We start from the raw sequence: 19,103 nt of genomic DNA, 5'->3' as shown, positions 1-19,103 counted from the left end.
ATAAGATAGATTTTTATTAAAATAAATTAAAAATATAAATACATTGAAAATCAATAAAAATCAAAGAACAAATTATTTGTGAACAATTAAAAATATGATTTATGGACAAATATGTTTACAAAGAAAATAAATGATGAGATATTCACAATATAGTTTGAAGTGACACTATGTAATTAGTACGGTTAAAATTACTATTAAACAAAGATATATAAATTTCATTGAAAAATATTATACTATTATTATTTTTATATAATAAATACTATTTAAGTTTTAAAAACATTGCCTCACATCATAATAAAAATAAAAACAAAATAAATGTAAATATAATTTAAGAAAATCACAAATGTCATTGTAATCAAAATATAAGTAACTAGTATAGTTATTATCGGTGATACTCACATTCTATTCATTAAATTAAATAACATACTCACATGCACGCATATATACACACTCATGTATAGATTCATGTGTTGTGTATATGATTTTTGTATGTTTATATTTGATAAAAATTAAATTGTTTATAGGTTGCTAACTAAAATATTTCCTTTTCATATATAATTTTTTATGTTAAAAATTTATTTCAATAACTTATTCTTGTATGGTTTATGTGGTGATCTACACTATGATTATACTATATACACAAATATATATCAGGTACATATACAAAAGCAACCTATATATATTTTACATTTAAAAAAATTATATTTGTATAATTTTGAGCACGTTCAAATTGTATTCTAAAATAGGATTTATAGTAAAGATAATAGTTGTGTGAGAATGTTACCCAAAACAACTAATTAAATTAAAAATAACTTTATTTATATATTTTTTTCATTCACAATTCTTAAATTTAAAATACGCAAAATAATTTAAAATTGTTTTTTAAAAAGTAATAAATAAGGATCTTTAGATGTATATATATTTATTTTAAAAGAAACACAAATGTAGCTCTTTTTTTCCATGGAACATCTATGATATACTATGTATTCTAAATTAAGCACCAATTTCTCACTACAAATATTTTTATATATGTAAATACAAAAAGCCTAATCAATAATTAGTTTTTGTAATTTTGGTAAAATCCAAATCATCTATTAATAAAAGATTAGTTTTGTAATAGCACTTAAAATTAACTCTCATTTTATACAAAAGTAACAAGTAACATAAACAATAAATATTACATGTTAATATAAAACAGTTGTGATTATAAATTTAATGAAAATAATTAATTGATTAAATGAAATGTAAAAGATTTTATATTGAAATTTATTGGCATGTGTGAAATATGTAGAGAATATACTTGGGGAGTTGCAAAGTAGAAGGAGGATTGGGTGAGATATTTGTTGGGTATATGCTCTGTCGTCATAAAGATAAAGTTGGCCTTTGGAGATTCCAATGGCCACATTCATTTCTCCACAACTCAACTACTTCATCTACCATTCTTATCCATTCTTCTCATTCTTTTATTTCATCAATTTCAGAATCTTTCTCCACTTATTGCCACATTTATTATTATAATATTTATTTAGATTTTATTTTAAAAAAATAATTATCAAAATAAAAAAATATTATTACAATTATTCTGTTTTACTCTAAAAAAAATTAATTTTAGATAAAATATAATTAATTACTATATCTATATTAATTATTAATGTTTTAGTTATTAATATTTAAATTTAAAATATTAATAACTAAATTAAGTTAATCTATATATTAATTTAAAAATTATTTTATAAATCTTTTATAAATAATAGAAACCACTTTAAATATTAATATTTTTTTAAATTTATAACTAATTTCTAATTTAGTCAATGACTAATTATTTTTAGTATCTAAATTTTGTTTCTATTTAATTTTTTTATAGCGATTAAAACAATTAAATAAAATTTGTTTAACATTTAATAGTAAAAAACAGTCCTCTACAACTAGTTTTTAAAATAAAATATTTATAGTATAATAAAATAATAATTTATTTATAAGTGTCATTACTGAAAACAATTTCTCCTTGTCAAGATGGTTCTTTATTTTTATAAATGTACTTTTCAATTATAAAATATAATTTATGTAAGCAAAATAAAGGCTAAAGACTAATAATATTTAGTTTGGTTTTTAATTGATTATTTTTGTACTATAAAGAATGCCAACACATTTATGATTGAATTAGATAACTCTTTAACTTTAAGATTAGACCTAATATTAATTAATCATTCTTTTTTATTTTTTTTTTATCAGCAAAGAATAAATAAAATTAAAGGGATATTTCAGGGGTATCCCAACCCATATACAGTACCCAAAAGAAGACTTCTATATCATCCACAAAAGAAGCTCTCCTTTATGGTTGGGGCAGAACAACCTTAAAGAGAGAACACCATACCCAAAAATAAATAACCAACAGGTTACCTCAAAGCAACACTCAACTTAACCTAACTCCCAGGACCGAGGCCACCTACATTCCCCTCGCCACGCGACTTCACACATAAGGAGACCGCCGCTACCTCGACCGGCGATCTTGTTGATCTTTGCATTACTTCGGCGACCACCACCTACAGACATATGGAGAACGCCGCTTCATCGATCGCGATCTTATTGACCTATGGTGAACGCCGCTTCATCAACCGGCGATCATGTTGATCTTTCCATACCTTCGGCGACCACCGACTGCGCACGCGTGGTGATCGCCGCTTCATCGACCGACGATCATGTTGACACTTCGACGACCACCGACGCACGCATGGAGATCGTCGTACCATCGACCGGCGACCTTAACTTTGACTACCACCGACTACTCGCATGGAGATCTTCGTTCCAACGACCGGCGACCTTAACTAAGGCGACCACCGACTATTCGCATGGCGATCGTCGTTTCACGACCGGCGATCATGTTGATCTTGTATACCTTCGACGACCACCGACTACACCCAACGCTGTTCCACCGATCGGTAACCATGTTGACATCACCGCTTCATCGACCGGCGATCATGTTGACCTTGTATACCTTCGATGACCACCGACTACGCCCAACGCTGTTCCACCGATCGGTAACCATGTTGACAACACCGCTTCATCAACCGGCGATCATGTTGACCTTTGCATACCTTCGACGACCATCGGCTATGCACGCTTGGCGATCGTCGTTTCAAAGACCGGCGATTTCCAAAACCTGCGAACAGGGATTCAAGGACAAGAGTTACAGCTTTATACCAAAATACCAGGATTGCTCCATCAAGCCAGTCTAGGCTTAAGCGCCGTTTGCGATCTAGACCTTCCACCACCTAGCAGCAGATCACCTTCCGTCAGATGGGCTCCATCCACACAGTGGACATAGTTGACGTTGCCCAGACATAATTGTGTTATATTGCCGCTATTCAGAACTCCTTCTACTTTGGTCCCACCCCACATCATGAGTCCAAGCTCTTCGTATTGAAATGACTAGTTTTTATTAATATATGTTAGTTATGTTGTATTTTGGTTTGTACAGAATTAAAGATATATCACATACCCTACATCAAACCATTCCCATGTTTCACACAATTAAAATGACTAAGCACATCATATTGTTGCTATAATAACATCTAAAGTTGATTTTATATAGTTATAATAAATCTACAGTTGAGTCTAATAGAATAAAAATGTTCTCCCAATATGATAAATTAATGTTTTGAACTTGTTAAGAAAAATGTCTATATTCAATGTTGAATTGTATCTTAAACAAAAAGAATTTTTAATAATTCGTTGCATGTCATTTATTAATTATATTATATTATTTTTACAATATCAAATATGGTTTGAATTGGTTTCATGATTTTATTCAAATTTATCTTATTTTAAATTTAGTATGTAATAATTTTTTTTCCTTCCATTATCTTTATGTATCTTTATGTTTGGAAAGGAAATAAGTTGTTGAAAACATTATAACATGAACTAAAAAAAAAGTTACAATCCAACCATGTTAGCATCGATCAAATAAAATTAAAAAGGATGTATGAAGGTTGTAAAAGATTTATTTCAAAGGAAAAAGAATAAATATGGGTGATTTAAATAAAATTTGTGAATTAGTTAAAAGGTATTTTCTTGCAAATAAGTTGTTGAATATATTTGTGAGAAAATAGTTTTATTGTTAATTTCTTGTAAAAGACGATACTAATGTGTTAATTTTTTAGGAGATGTCTTTCTTATTGGTATGAAATGTTCTCTTCTTTATCAAGATGCTTTCTCTTGAAACTTTTTTTTTATAATAAATATTTTTTTTTCCTTAGGATGTATTTGTATTTGGTTATACCCAATATACCTATTTAAGAAATTTAACATCTTATGTCTAATAGCACTATCAACAAGTCTATCAATGCTCGACAAAGAGTATGAATATTTTTGGAAACTCTGTATTAGGATATATGTAATCAATGGTTATTCGCCACTTCATTTCCCTTTATAACAAGAGATGACGTTGACTAATAATGTTTTATATGTATGAAACCTGCCTCTAACAGTTTGTCTAACGTCAAGAAAACCTACTCATCCCAACCTTAACCCTCTAACCTTTCTTTTTATCGATCTCATGCATATCAATAGTTCGAGACACCAATCAGAATAAGAGAAACATACTAAGGATACCTTTGAGGTAACCCATGACCAAACTTACAACTGCATATCGTGAAGATCTCAATAGTCTAGCGCCCCTTCTTGAAAACTTCTTGTTTCTTTGTTTTCACAATTCACCTATGAGTGTTATCCACACACAATACCAAATCCGAATGACGTCTTCACTTTCTTCCATCATCTTAAACTGTGAAAAGTGCAGTTTTGGGTCTGATGAACCGTTGAAGTGAGCCATGACTGCAAAGAAAGAAGGCTTAGTTGAAGATTGTGTTTCTTAGAGGATGTTTCTGAAGAACAGGTTGTGAAATCACCTCTTCTCCTTTATAAAGATATCTGCATGCATTTGAAAGAAGTCAATAATGGTATTGATACAAATCAAATATTGTTCTTGCCGAAAACAACATTGAGAAAACTCAGCAATCGTTGGTCTCTAAGACAACCGTGCTTGAAGACATGAAGAGCATATCAAATTTATGGATCGATATGGATTGATCCTGATCACAAAAGGCTTTTAGATTTCCTTAATACTATTGACATGAAGCTTTTTTCGCATAAGGCTATATAATTCCAAATATTTGGTGCTTATGTGATGTTTCTCTTCAACCTTCTATTATTTCCTCCTCCAAACAAATGACTGCATTTTCCATTATTTGTAATCATAACCTTATTTTTTTTACATGCGTTTATGCTGCAACTACTTACATATGAAGCTGTTAAAACTGTGGGATGATCTTAGTGAAATGCAACGTAAAAGCTTTGGTGCTTGGCTTATGCTTGGAGCCCATGAAAAATATGGTGGAAATGCACTCCTCTCCTCATCATGATTAATTTATGTGACTTTTGGAGAGTATTTGTGACACCCACAATTATATTCTCTTATAATTTGTTTTTATTATGTTGGTGTTTTGTTAAGGTGTGATGTTTTTTTTTTTTTAAAAAAAATTCTTATAATTTGGTTTTTAAATTAATTTCTATTATTGTTAAATGGTTTCTAAATTGTTATCTAATTAGCAACCAAGTTTTTTCTACCAAATTTTTAAAAACTAAATATCTGGTAGTTAAAACATTGGTTGCTAAATTAGATACCAATTTAGAAACCATTTAATAATAATAGAAACTAATTTAGAAACCACAAATTCTTTTAATCTTTAAAATAGTCTCTAATTTAGTTACTATAACAACTAATTATTTTTTGTCTCTAAAATTGGTTTCTATTTCATGTTTGTTTTTATTGTAGTGAGAGGTTAATTTCTTGATTACCTGATTATGTTTGTTTGTATTTTAGAGTTTGATGTAATGTTATTCTCTGGCTTGCAAAGGGTGGACCTCTTTGATTGCTTATGAGGATATGAATTTGTGCGTAGTTTTTCTTGGAAGTTTGGGATAAAAGGAAGAGTGATGTCCTATTTTTTTTTTTATGAGTTAGATCATCCACCCTTAAGTGATTCATATTTGTTTATTATTTTTTGTTGATAAAAAAAAATTATGGTTGGATTTTGAGAACGGATAGGCAACAATATATAATGTAATCCATATTCCCACATCAGGATATGTTTACACTTGGACTAGTAGCAGAATGAGTTCCAAAGGATTGACATGAAATGTAATATAAATGGATTGTATGAATATATTTGTTGTATACTTTGATTCACAATAAATCTGATCACTCTTCTTTGCTAGTTTCTCTGCGCTCTTTTTCCATGTAGATGAGATTCTCGTTTAAGTTTCTTTTTGTTTGGAGGAGCACAGTGTCTGTCGTAGAGTTATTGTTGAAGTATGGATGGAAAATGGGTTGCCCCATGTTCATCCTAAAACAGTAGCTGCAAATGGTTAAGGAAGCTTTAAAAATTTGGAACAAAAAGATCTTTAACGTGAGATTCCCAAAGAAGCCAAAGAGCAAGTTCAGCACTTTCAGAACCTCATCGGTTCATCAAATGGTCATATTTCTAGCTTGTTGGAAAAGAATGAATTAGAAGCAAAGGTTGAACTTAGTCATGCACTTGACTTAGAAGAAATATTCTGGAAAGACAAAGCTCGTTTACCGTGGTTTATAAATAGTTCACAGTGCTATGAAATACAAAATAACCATTAAATATAATCTTATGCTTAGAAATGAGAGGATGGCATTATTAGTTCATTATCCAATATGTGGTCACCTATTAATATTATTCTCTTTTATATAGTTCTAATTGTTTTTATATGAGCAGGAAGGGTTCGGTCTTTGCAATGTGTTTGTTGATGAAGATTTCTCTGAAATTAGTTAGTAGCTGATTCGTCCTAGATCTCAAGTTAATTTTTTATATATACTGGTTGAAGATAATAAATACTATTAAATATTTATATTTAATATATTCTTATTCAAAGTTTATAGGAGCATATTATATCATTCGAAAATCATGAAATAAAAATCAATTTGTAGAAACCAAAATAATTAGTTACAATAGTAACTAAATTAGAGATATTTTAAAAATTAAAAAAAAATTGGTTTCTATTATTTTACATTATTGTTAAATATTTTCTTGTAATGTATTAAGGACGATGGCCCATTGTGCTTGCTAACTTCATTTTCAAAATATTAACAAAATATTAGTTAACAGACTAGCTAGTTGCCTCTTGGATTATATCACTCGAATAATTTGATATTAAGAAAGGTAGAAATACAGTAGACATATGCTTAATGAATATCCATAACATTGTCCAAAAGATAGACATAAAAAAAAAGTCTTCAACACACTGAATTGGAAGGTAGACATAAAAAAAAGGCCTTCAACACATTGAATTGGAGTTTCATCTCTTGGATTTGGGAACTTTTGGCTTTAATGAGGTATTTTCCTAATGGATTAAAACCATGGTTGAATATGCCAAATTATCCTTTTATGTCTTACTGGGATAGTTTTGAACGAAAGAATCACTAAAAAAAAATTTGGTATTATATATAACACAAATTCGTATGTACGATATAATTACATACGAATTACATAGGATAAAAATCCGTATGTAAAATTGGCGTAGATAATTATTACATATGGATTTTTTTTATATAATGCACGGGATTTTTTTTAATTTTTATCTTTTTTTATTATTTCTGATTATTATTTATAATTATTATTTATGTCTATTTTTATTATTATTAATATTAGAAATATAACAGTCTCTTAAGTGACTAAAGAAGCTTTAACCACTGTACTAGACAAGTATTTTTTGTCATATTATGATTTTTATTATACTTATTATTATTAATATTAATATTATTAATATCATTTATATTATTAATATTATTAATGTCATTTGTATTATTAATATTATTAAATATTGTAAATATTATTAAATATTATTATTAATATTAATATTATCATTAATATTAATATTGTTATTATTAATATTAATATCAATATTATCATTATTATCAATATTATTATTATTGCAATCATTAAAAATATTATGTATGTAATACTTTATATACGGATACAATCATTATTCTCGTTTGATGACACTAAAATTATATAATAATTAAATTCGTATGTAATGACTTTTGACTTACATACGAAAAAATACGTATGTAATGACTTTTGACTTACATACGAAAAAATACGTATGTAACGTCTGTTTATATACTGAATTAAATTCGTATGTAATCATTTTTGGCTTACATACGGATTTTTCCGTATGTAATCACTTTTACTCTTACATACGAACAATGTATGTAAATACTTTTGTTCTTACATACGAAAAAATCTGTATGTAGTGTCTATTTACATACAAAATTAAATTCGTATGTAAATATCCGTATGTAATGATTGATTTATGTATCTTGGGAATTTCCTCATATATTGGAAATCAAAGAAACAATATCAAAGAGTTCTTGTGAAGCTGAATACACAAGGCAATGATCATTGTTACATGTGAAATTCAATGGTTAATTTATCTTCTTCAAGATTTCAAAGTTCATTTTCAATATTCATCTCTTTTATATTGTGACAATACTCGACAAGATACATTGCATCAAATCTAGTGTTTCATGAGCGTGCGAAACACATAGAAATAGATTGTTACATGTTAGAAAAAAATTGAAGAAGGATCTCATTCATTTGCTTTCCATTTTCACATAGAGCAACAAAGTGACATTTATACCAAAGTCTTAAGTCCTCAATCTTTTAAGAGTATTTTTAAAGGGGGAGTTTTGGATTTTTCTGAGATATTTTCTGTGGCTCAATTGAATGTTTGGTCTTGGTTCACTTCTAAATTTTTCTCTGCTTGTTTTTTCTTTTTCAGATTGTTGTCTTCTTTGGTCTGTCTTTATTCGCTGTAGATTGGTGACAAAGTTTGTTTTTGACAGGATTAGTACTTTGAGTAGTTGTTTGGAAGGTGTTGTGTTGTTAGGTTGTCTGTGTTTCTTTGTATATGGGTTGAATCACCCCTGAAGTGGTTTATATGTATAATATCAATTTTGTTTTTTCTAATTCTTAATTGTTTCTATCTGTACAGGTGTCTAACCTTTATTTTGTCTTTTCTAATTTTAGCTTTTATTTTACATTCTCTATTCTGACCCTCTACTTTGATTTCAATAGAAAAACAGAAGAAATATCTCTTCTCATATTCTTTGTCTTTTTTTTTCTTTCTCTTTTGTTCCTCTCTATTCTTTATTTTTATAATAGAACACATGTTTACTTTGAGATGGTTAGAAAAAAATATTTTGAGGTTTGGACAATTACTACATATACATTTTGGTAATCTTTAATACTTGTATAGAGTCAACATGTTTGGGTTTTTGAAATTGTATCTATGAAACAATTAGTATGTTTGTAGTAGTGAGATACTCAAAGGATATAGGATATTTTCATTTTTTTTATTTACTTCAGTGTGCAATCTTGTACACAGATACTCGGATAATAGTGTAAAAGGGTAAATATCCTATTTTAGTTTATTTATATTTTGTTGTTAATAAAAAAACATATAATATCTACTATAGATTACATCCTAAAAAGAATTCACCACATTTTTTCTCTCAGCTAATTCACTCCACAAAAATCTAGAGAAAACCAATCAGCAACTAAATTGGAGTCAAAGATGTAATCTACGAACCAGTTAGAAAGTTGTGTGAGTGTGAGAGAACTAAGAGCATTGAATAAGGTAGCTGCAATGGGATAACATAACCTGTGAAATGAGGCAGTGACGTATCAATGATGGGGCGGCTATGAAAGTCTCAGATGCCACTGTTGGCTTTGTCCGAGTTTCCTTTCTCGTACAAGAACAACAAATTGGAAAACTTATTTTTCTCTTTCCTTCATTCAAAGTCCTTCTTATACCAATTTCACAAACCCTTCTCAACATGCATGACCTACAGTTCTTCTCTGTACTTCTTTGGCCCATCTCATTCAATCAATGTCATAGAATCCAAAGCTTTATCACTTCTCTCTCTTCCTTTTCATCAACCCTCTTTCAAATTCTGGACTAGTTTAAGACTTTGCCTTTACACTACCCAAGCCATTGAGCCCATATGGGTCTTCAGTGGGGTTCATCTCATCTCAATAACTTACCTTAAACAAATGTTGCTTTTCTTCACAACCTAATATGCACCAAAAAGCAAAATTTGCCCTTATCCAAGTTTGGACCCTTTTGGTCACGTGGGGTTTGAAGAGAAATGTCATCTTTTTTATTTGGTGACAACAACATGCATGCATGTGTGTTGCACTTTCTTTCTTCTTTTCACAAAGGTGTGTCCTAATAATTCCTAAACCCTAATTCCGTATGAACATATAAAGAAATTAGGTTAATCTGAAATGACATGAGTGTTTTGACAGTGTTGATTTTGATTCCAGAGGATGTTCCTCTTTCAACTGTTGAGTTGACGGTTTGATGTTGTCTGGGAAAACGTTATTTCCTCTGCTGGTTATGTAAGGACAAGCTCATTAAGGCCAGTTATGCTGTCACTGTGTTTAGCATGGTTCAGACCCTCTGTAATAATGTCCTCCATGTGAATGCAGGACACTTTTGTTTGGGACTTGAGTCATAAATAAGGTAGGTATAAATCTTTCTGCTTAACTATGTCCAAAGAAATTAATCAATAACACACTTTGATATACTTTTTATTAAAATTTACCTAGAATTCATCATAGATTATTAGTTTAACATGTTATTTAAGCTAAACTAAATTCAACAGGATCGACCTAGAGGTCAAAGTTTTGAATAATTTGTATTGTTTGTTGAAAAATCTTATTATTTTCATTGAGTAAAAAGAAAAACTACAGTAAGATTATTTATTCAGGAATGTTATTTAAAAAGAATGTTGTGTTATAAACTGTGTATAACTTATTCTTACTATAAAACAATTTCTTGTATTAACTATAATCACAACTATATTGGATATATATAGAAAATAATATATTTTTACATTAATAGAAAGTATGCCTAATTCATTCTTATAATATAGGATTTCCATTACATATATAGAAAAACACATTAAAATTGTACATTTTGGAGTGTTTCCATATTGGAAAAAAAAACCATAAACTTACCAATGTTCTCTTGGTTTAGTTCCTAAATTCTTGAGTGAGGACTGTTAGTTCTGTCAAACTATAAAATTAAATAATTTTTCTGTCATTAAGCAGGTTTTGATTCTTATATAGTTATTATGAAATAAATTTGGTCTAATTTAATTTTATAAAAAAGAATAATTGAAATTAGTTCAAATGGAAGAAAAAAATCTGTTGATAAATGAATTTCAATTTGTTGAATAGTACTTATCAAATATTGTTTTAAAATCTGATTAGATTTTGTCGTCTAAATAATGGTTTGCACTACAATGAAATGTCTTCCTGGATGTGAAATTTTCAACAGTGGTCTAAATAATAGTTTTCATTCATTTATATATAACATCTGACTGAAAGATTATATTTTGAAGGTTGTTATAATAAGAAGGAGGTGAAAGTGGGTTATCTAAAGCAGAAAAGAGAAATGGAAGAGGGTGAAGAATGGATTGTGAATAGTTTGGCAAGGTCAACTAGGCCATTTAATTTGATGGTGATTTAGTTTGACTGAAATGGTGTTTGCAATGGACATTAAACAAGTGAGAACAGTGGTGAGTGGAAAATTCAGAGTAACATCAAATCAGATTGAAGCAAAAAGGGAAAGGAATCAGTGATGGGTGATGAGTCCAAGAATGAGGGCTATTAATTCATTCCAGTGTGTTGGATAGTTATGTGTTTGGTAAATATCATGCTATATGTAGTTTCTTCTTCTTATTAAACAACCAGAAAGTGTAGAAGAGTGGAAACTGAATATGAGGCATAGATAAAAATAGGGTAGAGCCCTAGAAGAAGGTAGGCATAATGAAGGTAGCTTAGATGAAGTACTGAAAGTGGAAGTTGTACCTGACCTTTTACTAGCCCTTTTGGTGGACTCTGTGAATGAAAGAAAGCTTAGAGAAAGATGCTTGCTGATGGGATGGGTGTGACAGTCAATCAAAGGTTTTATTTATGTTTTGGGCTATGTCCAATCAAAACATGGCCCACACCAACCATTTCCTTCGGCCCATTAATGTTGTCCCCTTCATATTTTCTTCTTTCTTTTTTGGTTATGGTGAAAAGTTTCAAACTGTTCACGTAGCGTGCTTGCATTAATGGATGGAGTAGGCAAGACAAAGAATCATCCCATATTTCTCTGACTTTTTCTCCAACATTGAGAATTTCTCCATTTCTATCCCGTGATGGTACTTATGCAAAAGATTCTCAGTGCTGCCAAAACATTACAATAACTAATATCCAAACTAGGGTTACCCTTTTTTTTTTTACTATGTGGGCGTGCCAACACGTGAACTATTCACATTCTTACCAGATCACAGAAGAAAAAAACCCCCTTTTCTTTACTTTAACTTTATGTCAAATTATATCTATATGTCAGTCTTGTCTAACAATTTTGCCCTAATCTTATTCTCTTCAAATTATTCCATTTCACCATAACTTAACACATCTTCCTTTTCTTTTTCTTTTTAACTACATGGAGTAACTAAATTTCACTCTCTTTATATACATACATATAGATTTTGTTTGTTTGCCCTATAAGTTTAGTTTTTTTTTTTATCAAACATTAAGATGATGAACTAACATTTGTAGATACTAATATTTGTGATCCTAACATGAAATTTTATTAAGAAATAACTGTTTTTAAGGTTATACAACAATATTATTTGGAAAGAAAAGCTCAGACAAAAGAAATTGTTACACCAAAATATTTCATTTCATGATTAATATTATTTGGATTTTATGGCCTTAAATTTTCATTTTCCACATTACATGAATGGTGATATTTGACACAACTCAAAATTTTATACCTATCATTATAATAAAATATTGTCATAATGGTTAATTTATCTTTAAATTTATTAACTTAAAATTGAAAGTTATTTAAAATATATTAAAATTTGTTTATAACAACCAAATTACTAACAATAAAAAAAAGTCTCCTATTGTTATTTATGATTTCACTTTTAACTATAAAGCCTTCGAGAAGTTATATATATATATATATATATATATATATATATATATATATATATATATATGGTTTGATCAATACCTACAGATTGTCACATCCATAATGGCTTAGATTCTTCTAATGATTTTATATGTTGATTTTTGCATGTGTTTGAGGAAATGGTTGAGTATTGATGGCATGTTTGGTAAGGACAAAATTTTTTTTTAAAAAAAAGTGAAAATAAGTAGGTTAACAAAGAAGAAAATGAAAAGTAGGAAAGTATTTGATTTAAAAGAAAAGAGAGAATTTATTATCTTGTAAATGATAGCAGTAAATAGAATCTGAAGCATGATTTATTATGTTGTTAGGGTAAAGGAGATTAAAAGCTTTGACTAGGTCAAATCCTTGGTATTGGTTGATGAGACTCACTATATTTGTCTCTTCCTATGTATTTATGCATATCTGATCACAGTTTTCAATTCTGTTTCTCAGAAAACCCCGTTTCACATGGAGAGTGAAAAAAAGACATTATTAAAATAGATGTTTCCCTAGAGACAGAAAGGTGTTGGTTTACATGGTAATTACACAGTGCAACTATCACTTCCGTTGCATTAGCATCACTATCAGCATCAACATCAACATCAGGGTCACTCTCACTATCCTTTCTGGTAATAACAAAGTGGGGGAGAGAGAGACACATACACACGCCTCCACCTTCTACAGTTCTCCATGTCTACTCCCTGTGTTCTTCTTATACCCTCTCACTTTTCATTTTGTGATTTTTCTCAGTCTCTCTGAAACGGAAAGGGACTGTGCCATCGCCCACTCACTCTCACCTTTTGAGAGAGAGTAAATGTGGGCACAACAACACTCACAGAACCATACATCAACATTATTAATATATATTAATATAAGGCCCCAGCAATTATTGAACACAGCCTTTCGTTTCCTGCAAACTCTAGGGCTACAACAAAGGACTCCATTTTAGAGTGCACGATATCACAAATAGAAAAGAAAATGATCAAAATAAGAGAGAAGAGAATTTAAAGTACCAGTGAAAACTCAGAGAAAAAAACTCAGTATGGGTTTTTTTTTTTTCTTTTCTATGTGGCTTGAAATAGACAAATGGTACTATAATACTTTTTTAATGCATGTAGATTGAAATTTGTTGAAAATTATATAAATATTTTGTGGGGCTTTTTTGCTTTGTTTTGTTATTATTTAACGAGTTTAATTCTACAGTTATTTTAAAGTTTTCAATGACTTTAATCAGTAACATTTGCAGAACATGATTCAATGGATGTCTTAAAGAAAAAAAAATGTTGAAATTGTTGGGGTGTGTAGAAGGAAGAAAAATGAAGATAAAGAGAAGGAAAAAAAAAGTAAAGGAAGTGAGAAAAACTAAGAATATATATAGCAAATTATGGGATATAAAATGAAAGAAATATAAGAAGAAATAGAGTGGAAATAAAAATGAAAGAAAAGTTGGATATATGATATTAATAATTAGTAAGACACTATAAATAAAAATCAACTCATTTTGTTGAAACAAAAGAACTGTTAAAACTGATATAAATTACTTTTATAGAATTTAATGAAATGTTCCAATGCCCCCAAAACTTATTAATGTGTTTTGACTATGAACTTAACGTGTTTGGTATTTTTTTTTTTCATTTGAAGTTCTTTGATATTGATAATAATGTTTAAGAAAATAGAAGAAACTAACATACCCTTTTGGTTAAAAAGAAGCAGAAGGTAAAAAAAAAAAGAGAGTAATGAGAAGATTTTAGAGAGTCCTGCATAAGCTTTTGAGAATAAAAATGTAGATGATAGCATGAAACACTAATATATATGAGACAGAGAGAGAGAAATGAAGAGGTTATGGCAGTGCTGCTACTATAGTGTCGTATATTGGTGCGATGTTCTATGCATTGCATCCTCCTTTGCCTCATTGCTACTCTCACACTTTCCTCCTTTGCCGGTGCTGTGTCTCCTCTATTCCCAAACACGCCAAAATGCATCATATCACCATTTTTCCACGTACTCATGCCACTCCAACATTTCTTTCTCTCTCTCTCTTCTATCACAATGCTTATCTATTTTTAATTACTTTTTCTCTTCTTCATATAACTTCATGTTTTTAATAACTAATTAAGTTATCAGTGTCAAATTTTTTTTATTTGTTTATAGTACACAGAGCAGAAATCTTACTAGAAGGTTCAAAACCAGCTGGTTGGGACCAACTAATTGTTAGTGTTGATGTTGATTTTAGATGTGTACATTGCAATGTTTTAGGAAAAAGTATGTGATGCTTATTTTAATTACAGTGTTAAAGCTTTTAAGGATGTCTGTGATTGCTGCATGACCACGTTTATCTGCAGCTTTTCACATGAACACAATATAAAACTTGGTATATTATAAGGTGTTTTGTTGATTAGAATAACTGTTTTTCCATGTTGAAAATGCAAGAAGCCAAAGTTAACATCCACAAGATTTGTTTATTTATTGCCTCTCTCGTCCCCACTTACACTCTCACACAACACAACACACTCTCCCTCTCCCTCACTACTCTACTCTCTGCTACCTAACTACCACCTTCTCTCACCATATCATAGAATAACATTAAAACACCCCCATCAACCATATCTCACAGATCAAACCATGCAAACTCACCCTTTCTCCTACATACCCTCCTGTCATGGTAGCAGTGCCTTCTTGGAACCTCATCATCATCAGGAGGCTGTGGATGAAGCCTCCATCTCCCTCTCTCTTGGCCCTCCTGGCCAACAACACCACCCCAAAGGCACTTCCTCCTCCTCCTCCTCCTCCACTCTGCACCATTATCGGCATAACCCTACCTCTGATGATCAGAGAGGTGTAACTGTGGCTCTTCACATTGGCCTTCCCAATCCCACCACTTCACCAAACAGTCCCACCCCCATTAGCAAGCCTGATCTTCATCTGACCTCCACTCCCATTCAGGGCCAGTACTGGATCCCTTCTCCGGCTCAAATCCTCATTGGACCCACCCAGTTCTCCTGCACTGTCTGCAACAAAATGTTCAACCGTTTCAACAACATGCAGGTGATTATTCAACTACATCTTTTTCTTTTATCAGCAAAAATAAATAAAATAGAGGTATTTCAACCCTTAAGTAATCTCAACTCAAACTTTTTATAACCCAACCAGATAGGAATCCAACAGATATTATAACACATCAGCTAAAAAACAGTCCAGAATGTGTAGCAATCAACTCCATCATAATCTCATGATCAATTTTAAAGCCTAGGTGAAAAGGATTTGAAAGAAAGAACGTAAGAAAAACACCACTTTTTTTTATTTATTGAAGAATTAGATACACAGTAAACAAGTAACCATTACACTCTCTAGTTAATGTTTGAATTTGACTCCATTAATGATCCTTCTTTAAATGCTTCTGCTTTTTCTTTCTTTCAAAATAAATTTACACATCTCTTTAGTTATTGCAATTTAATTAACCCTTTCACACCCCATTAGAATGTGGAACATTCATTATCAAATATCTATGGTTTTTATCTTCTTATCTCTCCTATCTTTCCACCTCAATCCACCCCATTTTTGGGGTACCTTTGTCAGCCCTCTTACCAAAATACATAACAAAAAAAATGTTGTGAGCAGAAATGTATTTTCATTGTTTTTATAATTTATTATTTTTCTTTCATGAACTGATGGTGCATTAATTAACAATATGCAATACAAATTTCCCTTATGCATTGTATCAAAGTAGATGCACATGTGGGGACACGGTTCACAATATAGGAAAGGACCTGAATCACTGAGAGGAGCAAAACCAGCTTCTTCAATGCTGAGGCTTCCCTGCTATTGTTGTGCTGAGGGTTGCAAAAACAACATAGACCATCCAAGGTCTAGGCCACTGAAGGATTTCAGAACCCTTCAGACTCACTACAAGAGGAAGCATGGAGCAAAGCCTTTTGGGTGCAGAAAGTGTGGCAAGCCTTTTGCTGTGAGAGGGGATTGGAGGACACACGAGAAAAACTGTGGGAAGCTTTGGTTCTGCATCTGTGGCTCTGATTTCAAGCACAAGAGGTCCCTCAAAGACCATGTTCGTGCCTTTGGTGATGGCCACGCTCCACACACTGTGGAGAGTTGTGATCAGATTGGGGAGGATGACTTGTTTGGTGATGAAGATGAAGAGGAACTAGATGTAGAAGATGATGATGATGATGATGAAGGTTATAACAGTAATCAAGTGGTTTTTTCTTTTAATTAATAATTCCATAATATTATGAAGTGTAGAATGGATTCTCTGATATGGATTGAAATTGCCTCTTCTCATTTTCTGTCTACTTTGTCACTCTGATCAAGTTTTAATTACTGATTTACTTCTTATAAGTATAATAAACAGTGTTCTAGTTATGCATTTCAAAATATTTCTCTTAAATGTGTATATAAATAATTTTTAATATAGAAAAATTGAAGTGAGACAAGTCATTTGGTGGTTATTTACTTTGGTAGATTTTCGTTGTAACTAAGATTTGGGTGAATGAATTAGACACTGAACCTTTGTCTGTTGTCTCTGAGAGAGAGAAGGATGCGAGAAGATGAAGACAAACAGTGAAATGAAAGCTAAGGTTCTTGCGTTTAATGGCAGAAGTGACAGTCTTATCTAATTAAAGGACGTTTTCTTTTTCATGCTACTTTTTCCTGTGATAATGAGAGAGAGAGAGTCACGAAGAGGTAGTCAAGAGTATTCAGTGACTGACTGCAGATGATAGACAGACATGCAGACAGGGACAGTCACAGATTCTACTGTTCAACACTTTTGCATTTGCATAGCCATAGATATAGAAAGAAAAGAGAAAAGAAGAGGGAAACACATACAGTGGAAAAGATAAACTCACATTATGGATTTGTTCTTAGTGTAATTAAATCTTTGTTAAAGAACATAGTTGGTAGTTTTTAATGATGTTTTCATCTATAACAGGTTTGATTCCAAAAGTGTCTTGAAGGAACTTGTGTTCAATTCAACTTAGCCACTGTCATATACAGTAAAGTTTGTTTTAGCAATCAAAGAAAAGTTTGAAAGTACTGAAGTGAAGAAATATTTTCTGCTATGAAATGTTTGTATGATTATGAAAATATATTTTGTTTCAAATAGAAAAGTGGTAAGAAAGAGTATCAAGTTGGTTTTATTTTTGTTTGAGGGGTCAGTGATACTTACTGAGCATGGACTAGCACTGCACTGGTAACACACCTTTGATGGATTGATACTGCTGTCAGTGTGTGTGGGTAAGGATAGATGGAGCACTGCTATGTGTTGCTGTTTTTGGGGTTTCACCCAAAGGGCTGCCTTTTGCCTTTTCAGACCACCTACAAACAGATACTACAAAACATTTTCAGCACTTTTGTTCTTGTTATTACCCTCCCCACTTTTTTTAACCCTCCCCCACTTCCAGGCAAATTAATTAATCATTATTTGTGTGAGGAAGTTTGTACAATCTTCACCTTAATTCATTCTGTATAAGGTTACTTTGAACATGTGTTAATAAAATCTGTTTACATGCATATGTTGTAGTAAGTTTTGACTCAAGAAAAAGATTACTTGGCTGTTATATATGTTGTTAGTGTTAGAGATTATAATTGTGCAAGAATGTGAATTATTCATCATCATGGTATAATAGTAATCAGCAGAAGCAATCATTCATGAAATAATAATGCATGTGCATGGTGAATTCTGATCTTGTTCATTGCTCGAGGCTTTATCTTTGATGCTTGTACTTATATATGTATCTTTTTCCTCCTTCTTTCTTCTTTTGTAGCATGAAAAGTAGATTGAGAGCAGAAGAAAATGGAAAGATTGAAAAACAAAAAGAGAATAAATTAATACTGTGCATGCATGCTTAGATCTTCTCTTTGCTTTTTCTTTTTAGTTTAGCTCACGGATCCAAGTAACCTGATTCATTAATTAATGTTTGTCTGGTTATTGGGGAAAAACAATTTCTCAAAAGCATTTCAAACAACAGAAGCAGCACGAG

General features: G+C 30.9%; 1 protein-coding gene across 1 annotated transcript; it reads left to right on the top strand.

The window, feature by feature from the left end:
• The first annotated feature begins 15,603 nt into the window (after positions 1-15,603).
• Positions 15,604-17,408, top strand: DOT5 (C2H2-like zinc finger protein). The gene is made up of 2 exons (XM_068605678.2): positions 15,604-16,152; positions 16,835-17,408. The coding sequence occupies exons 1-2, from the start codon at positions 15,730-15,732 to the stop codon at positions 17,336-17,338; spliced, it is 927 nt and encodes a 308-aa protein (XP_068461779.1). The 5' UTR covers positions 15,604-15,729; the 3' UTR covers positions 17,339-17,408.
• Positions 17,409-19,103: the final 1,695 nt, after the last annotated feature.

Source organism: Phaseolus vulgaris, chromosome 3, assembly GCF_051622355.1.
Source record: "Phaseolus vulgaris cultivar YP4 chromosome 3, ASM5162235v1, whole genome shotgun sequence".
Lineage (NCBI taxonomy): Eukaryota > Viridiplantae > Streptophyta > Magnoliopsida > Fabales > Fabaceae > Phaseolus > Phaseolus vulgaris.
Note: the sequence above shows the minus strand (reverse complement) of the source record. Positions and strands in the feature narration are given on the sequence as shown.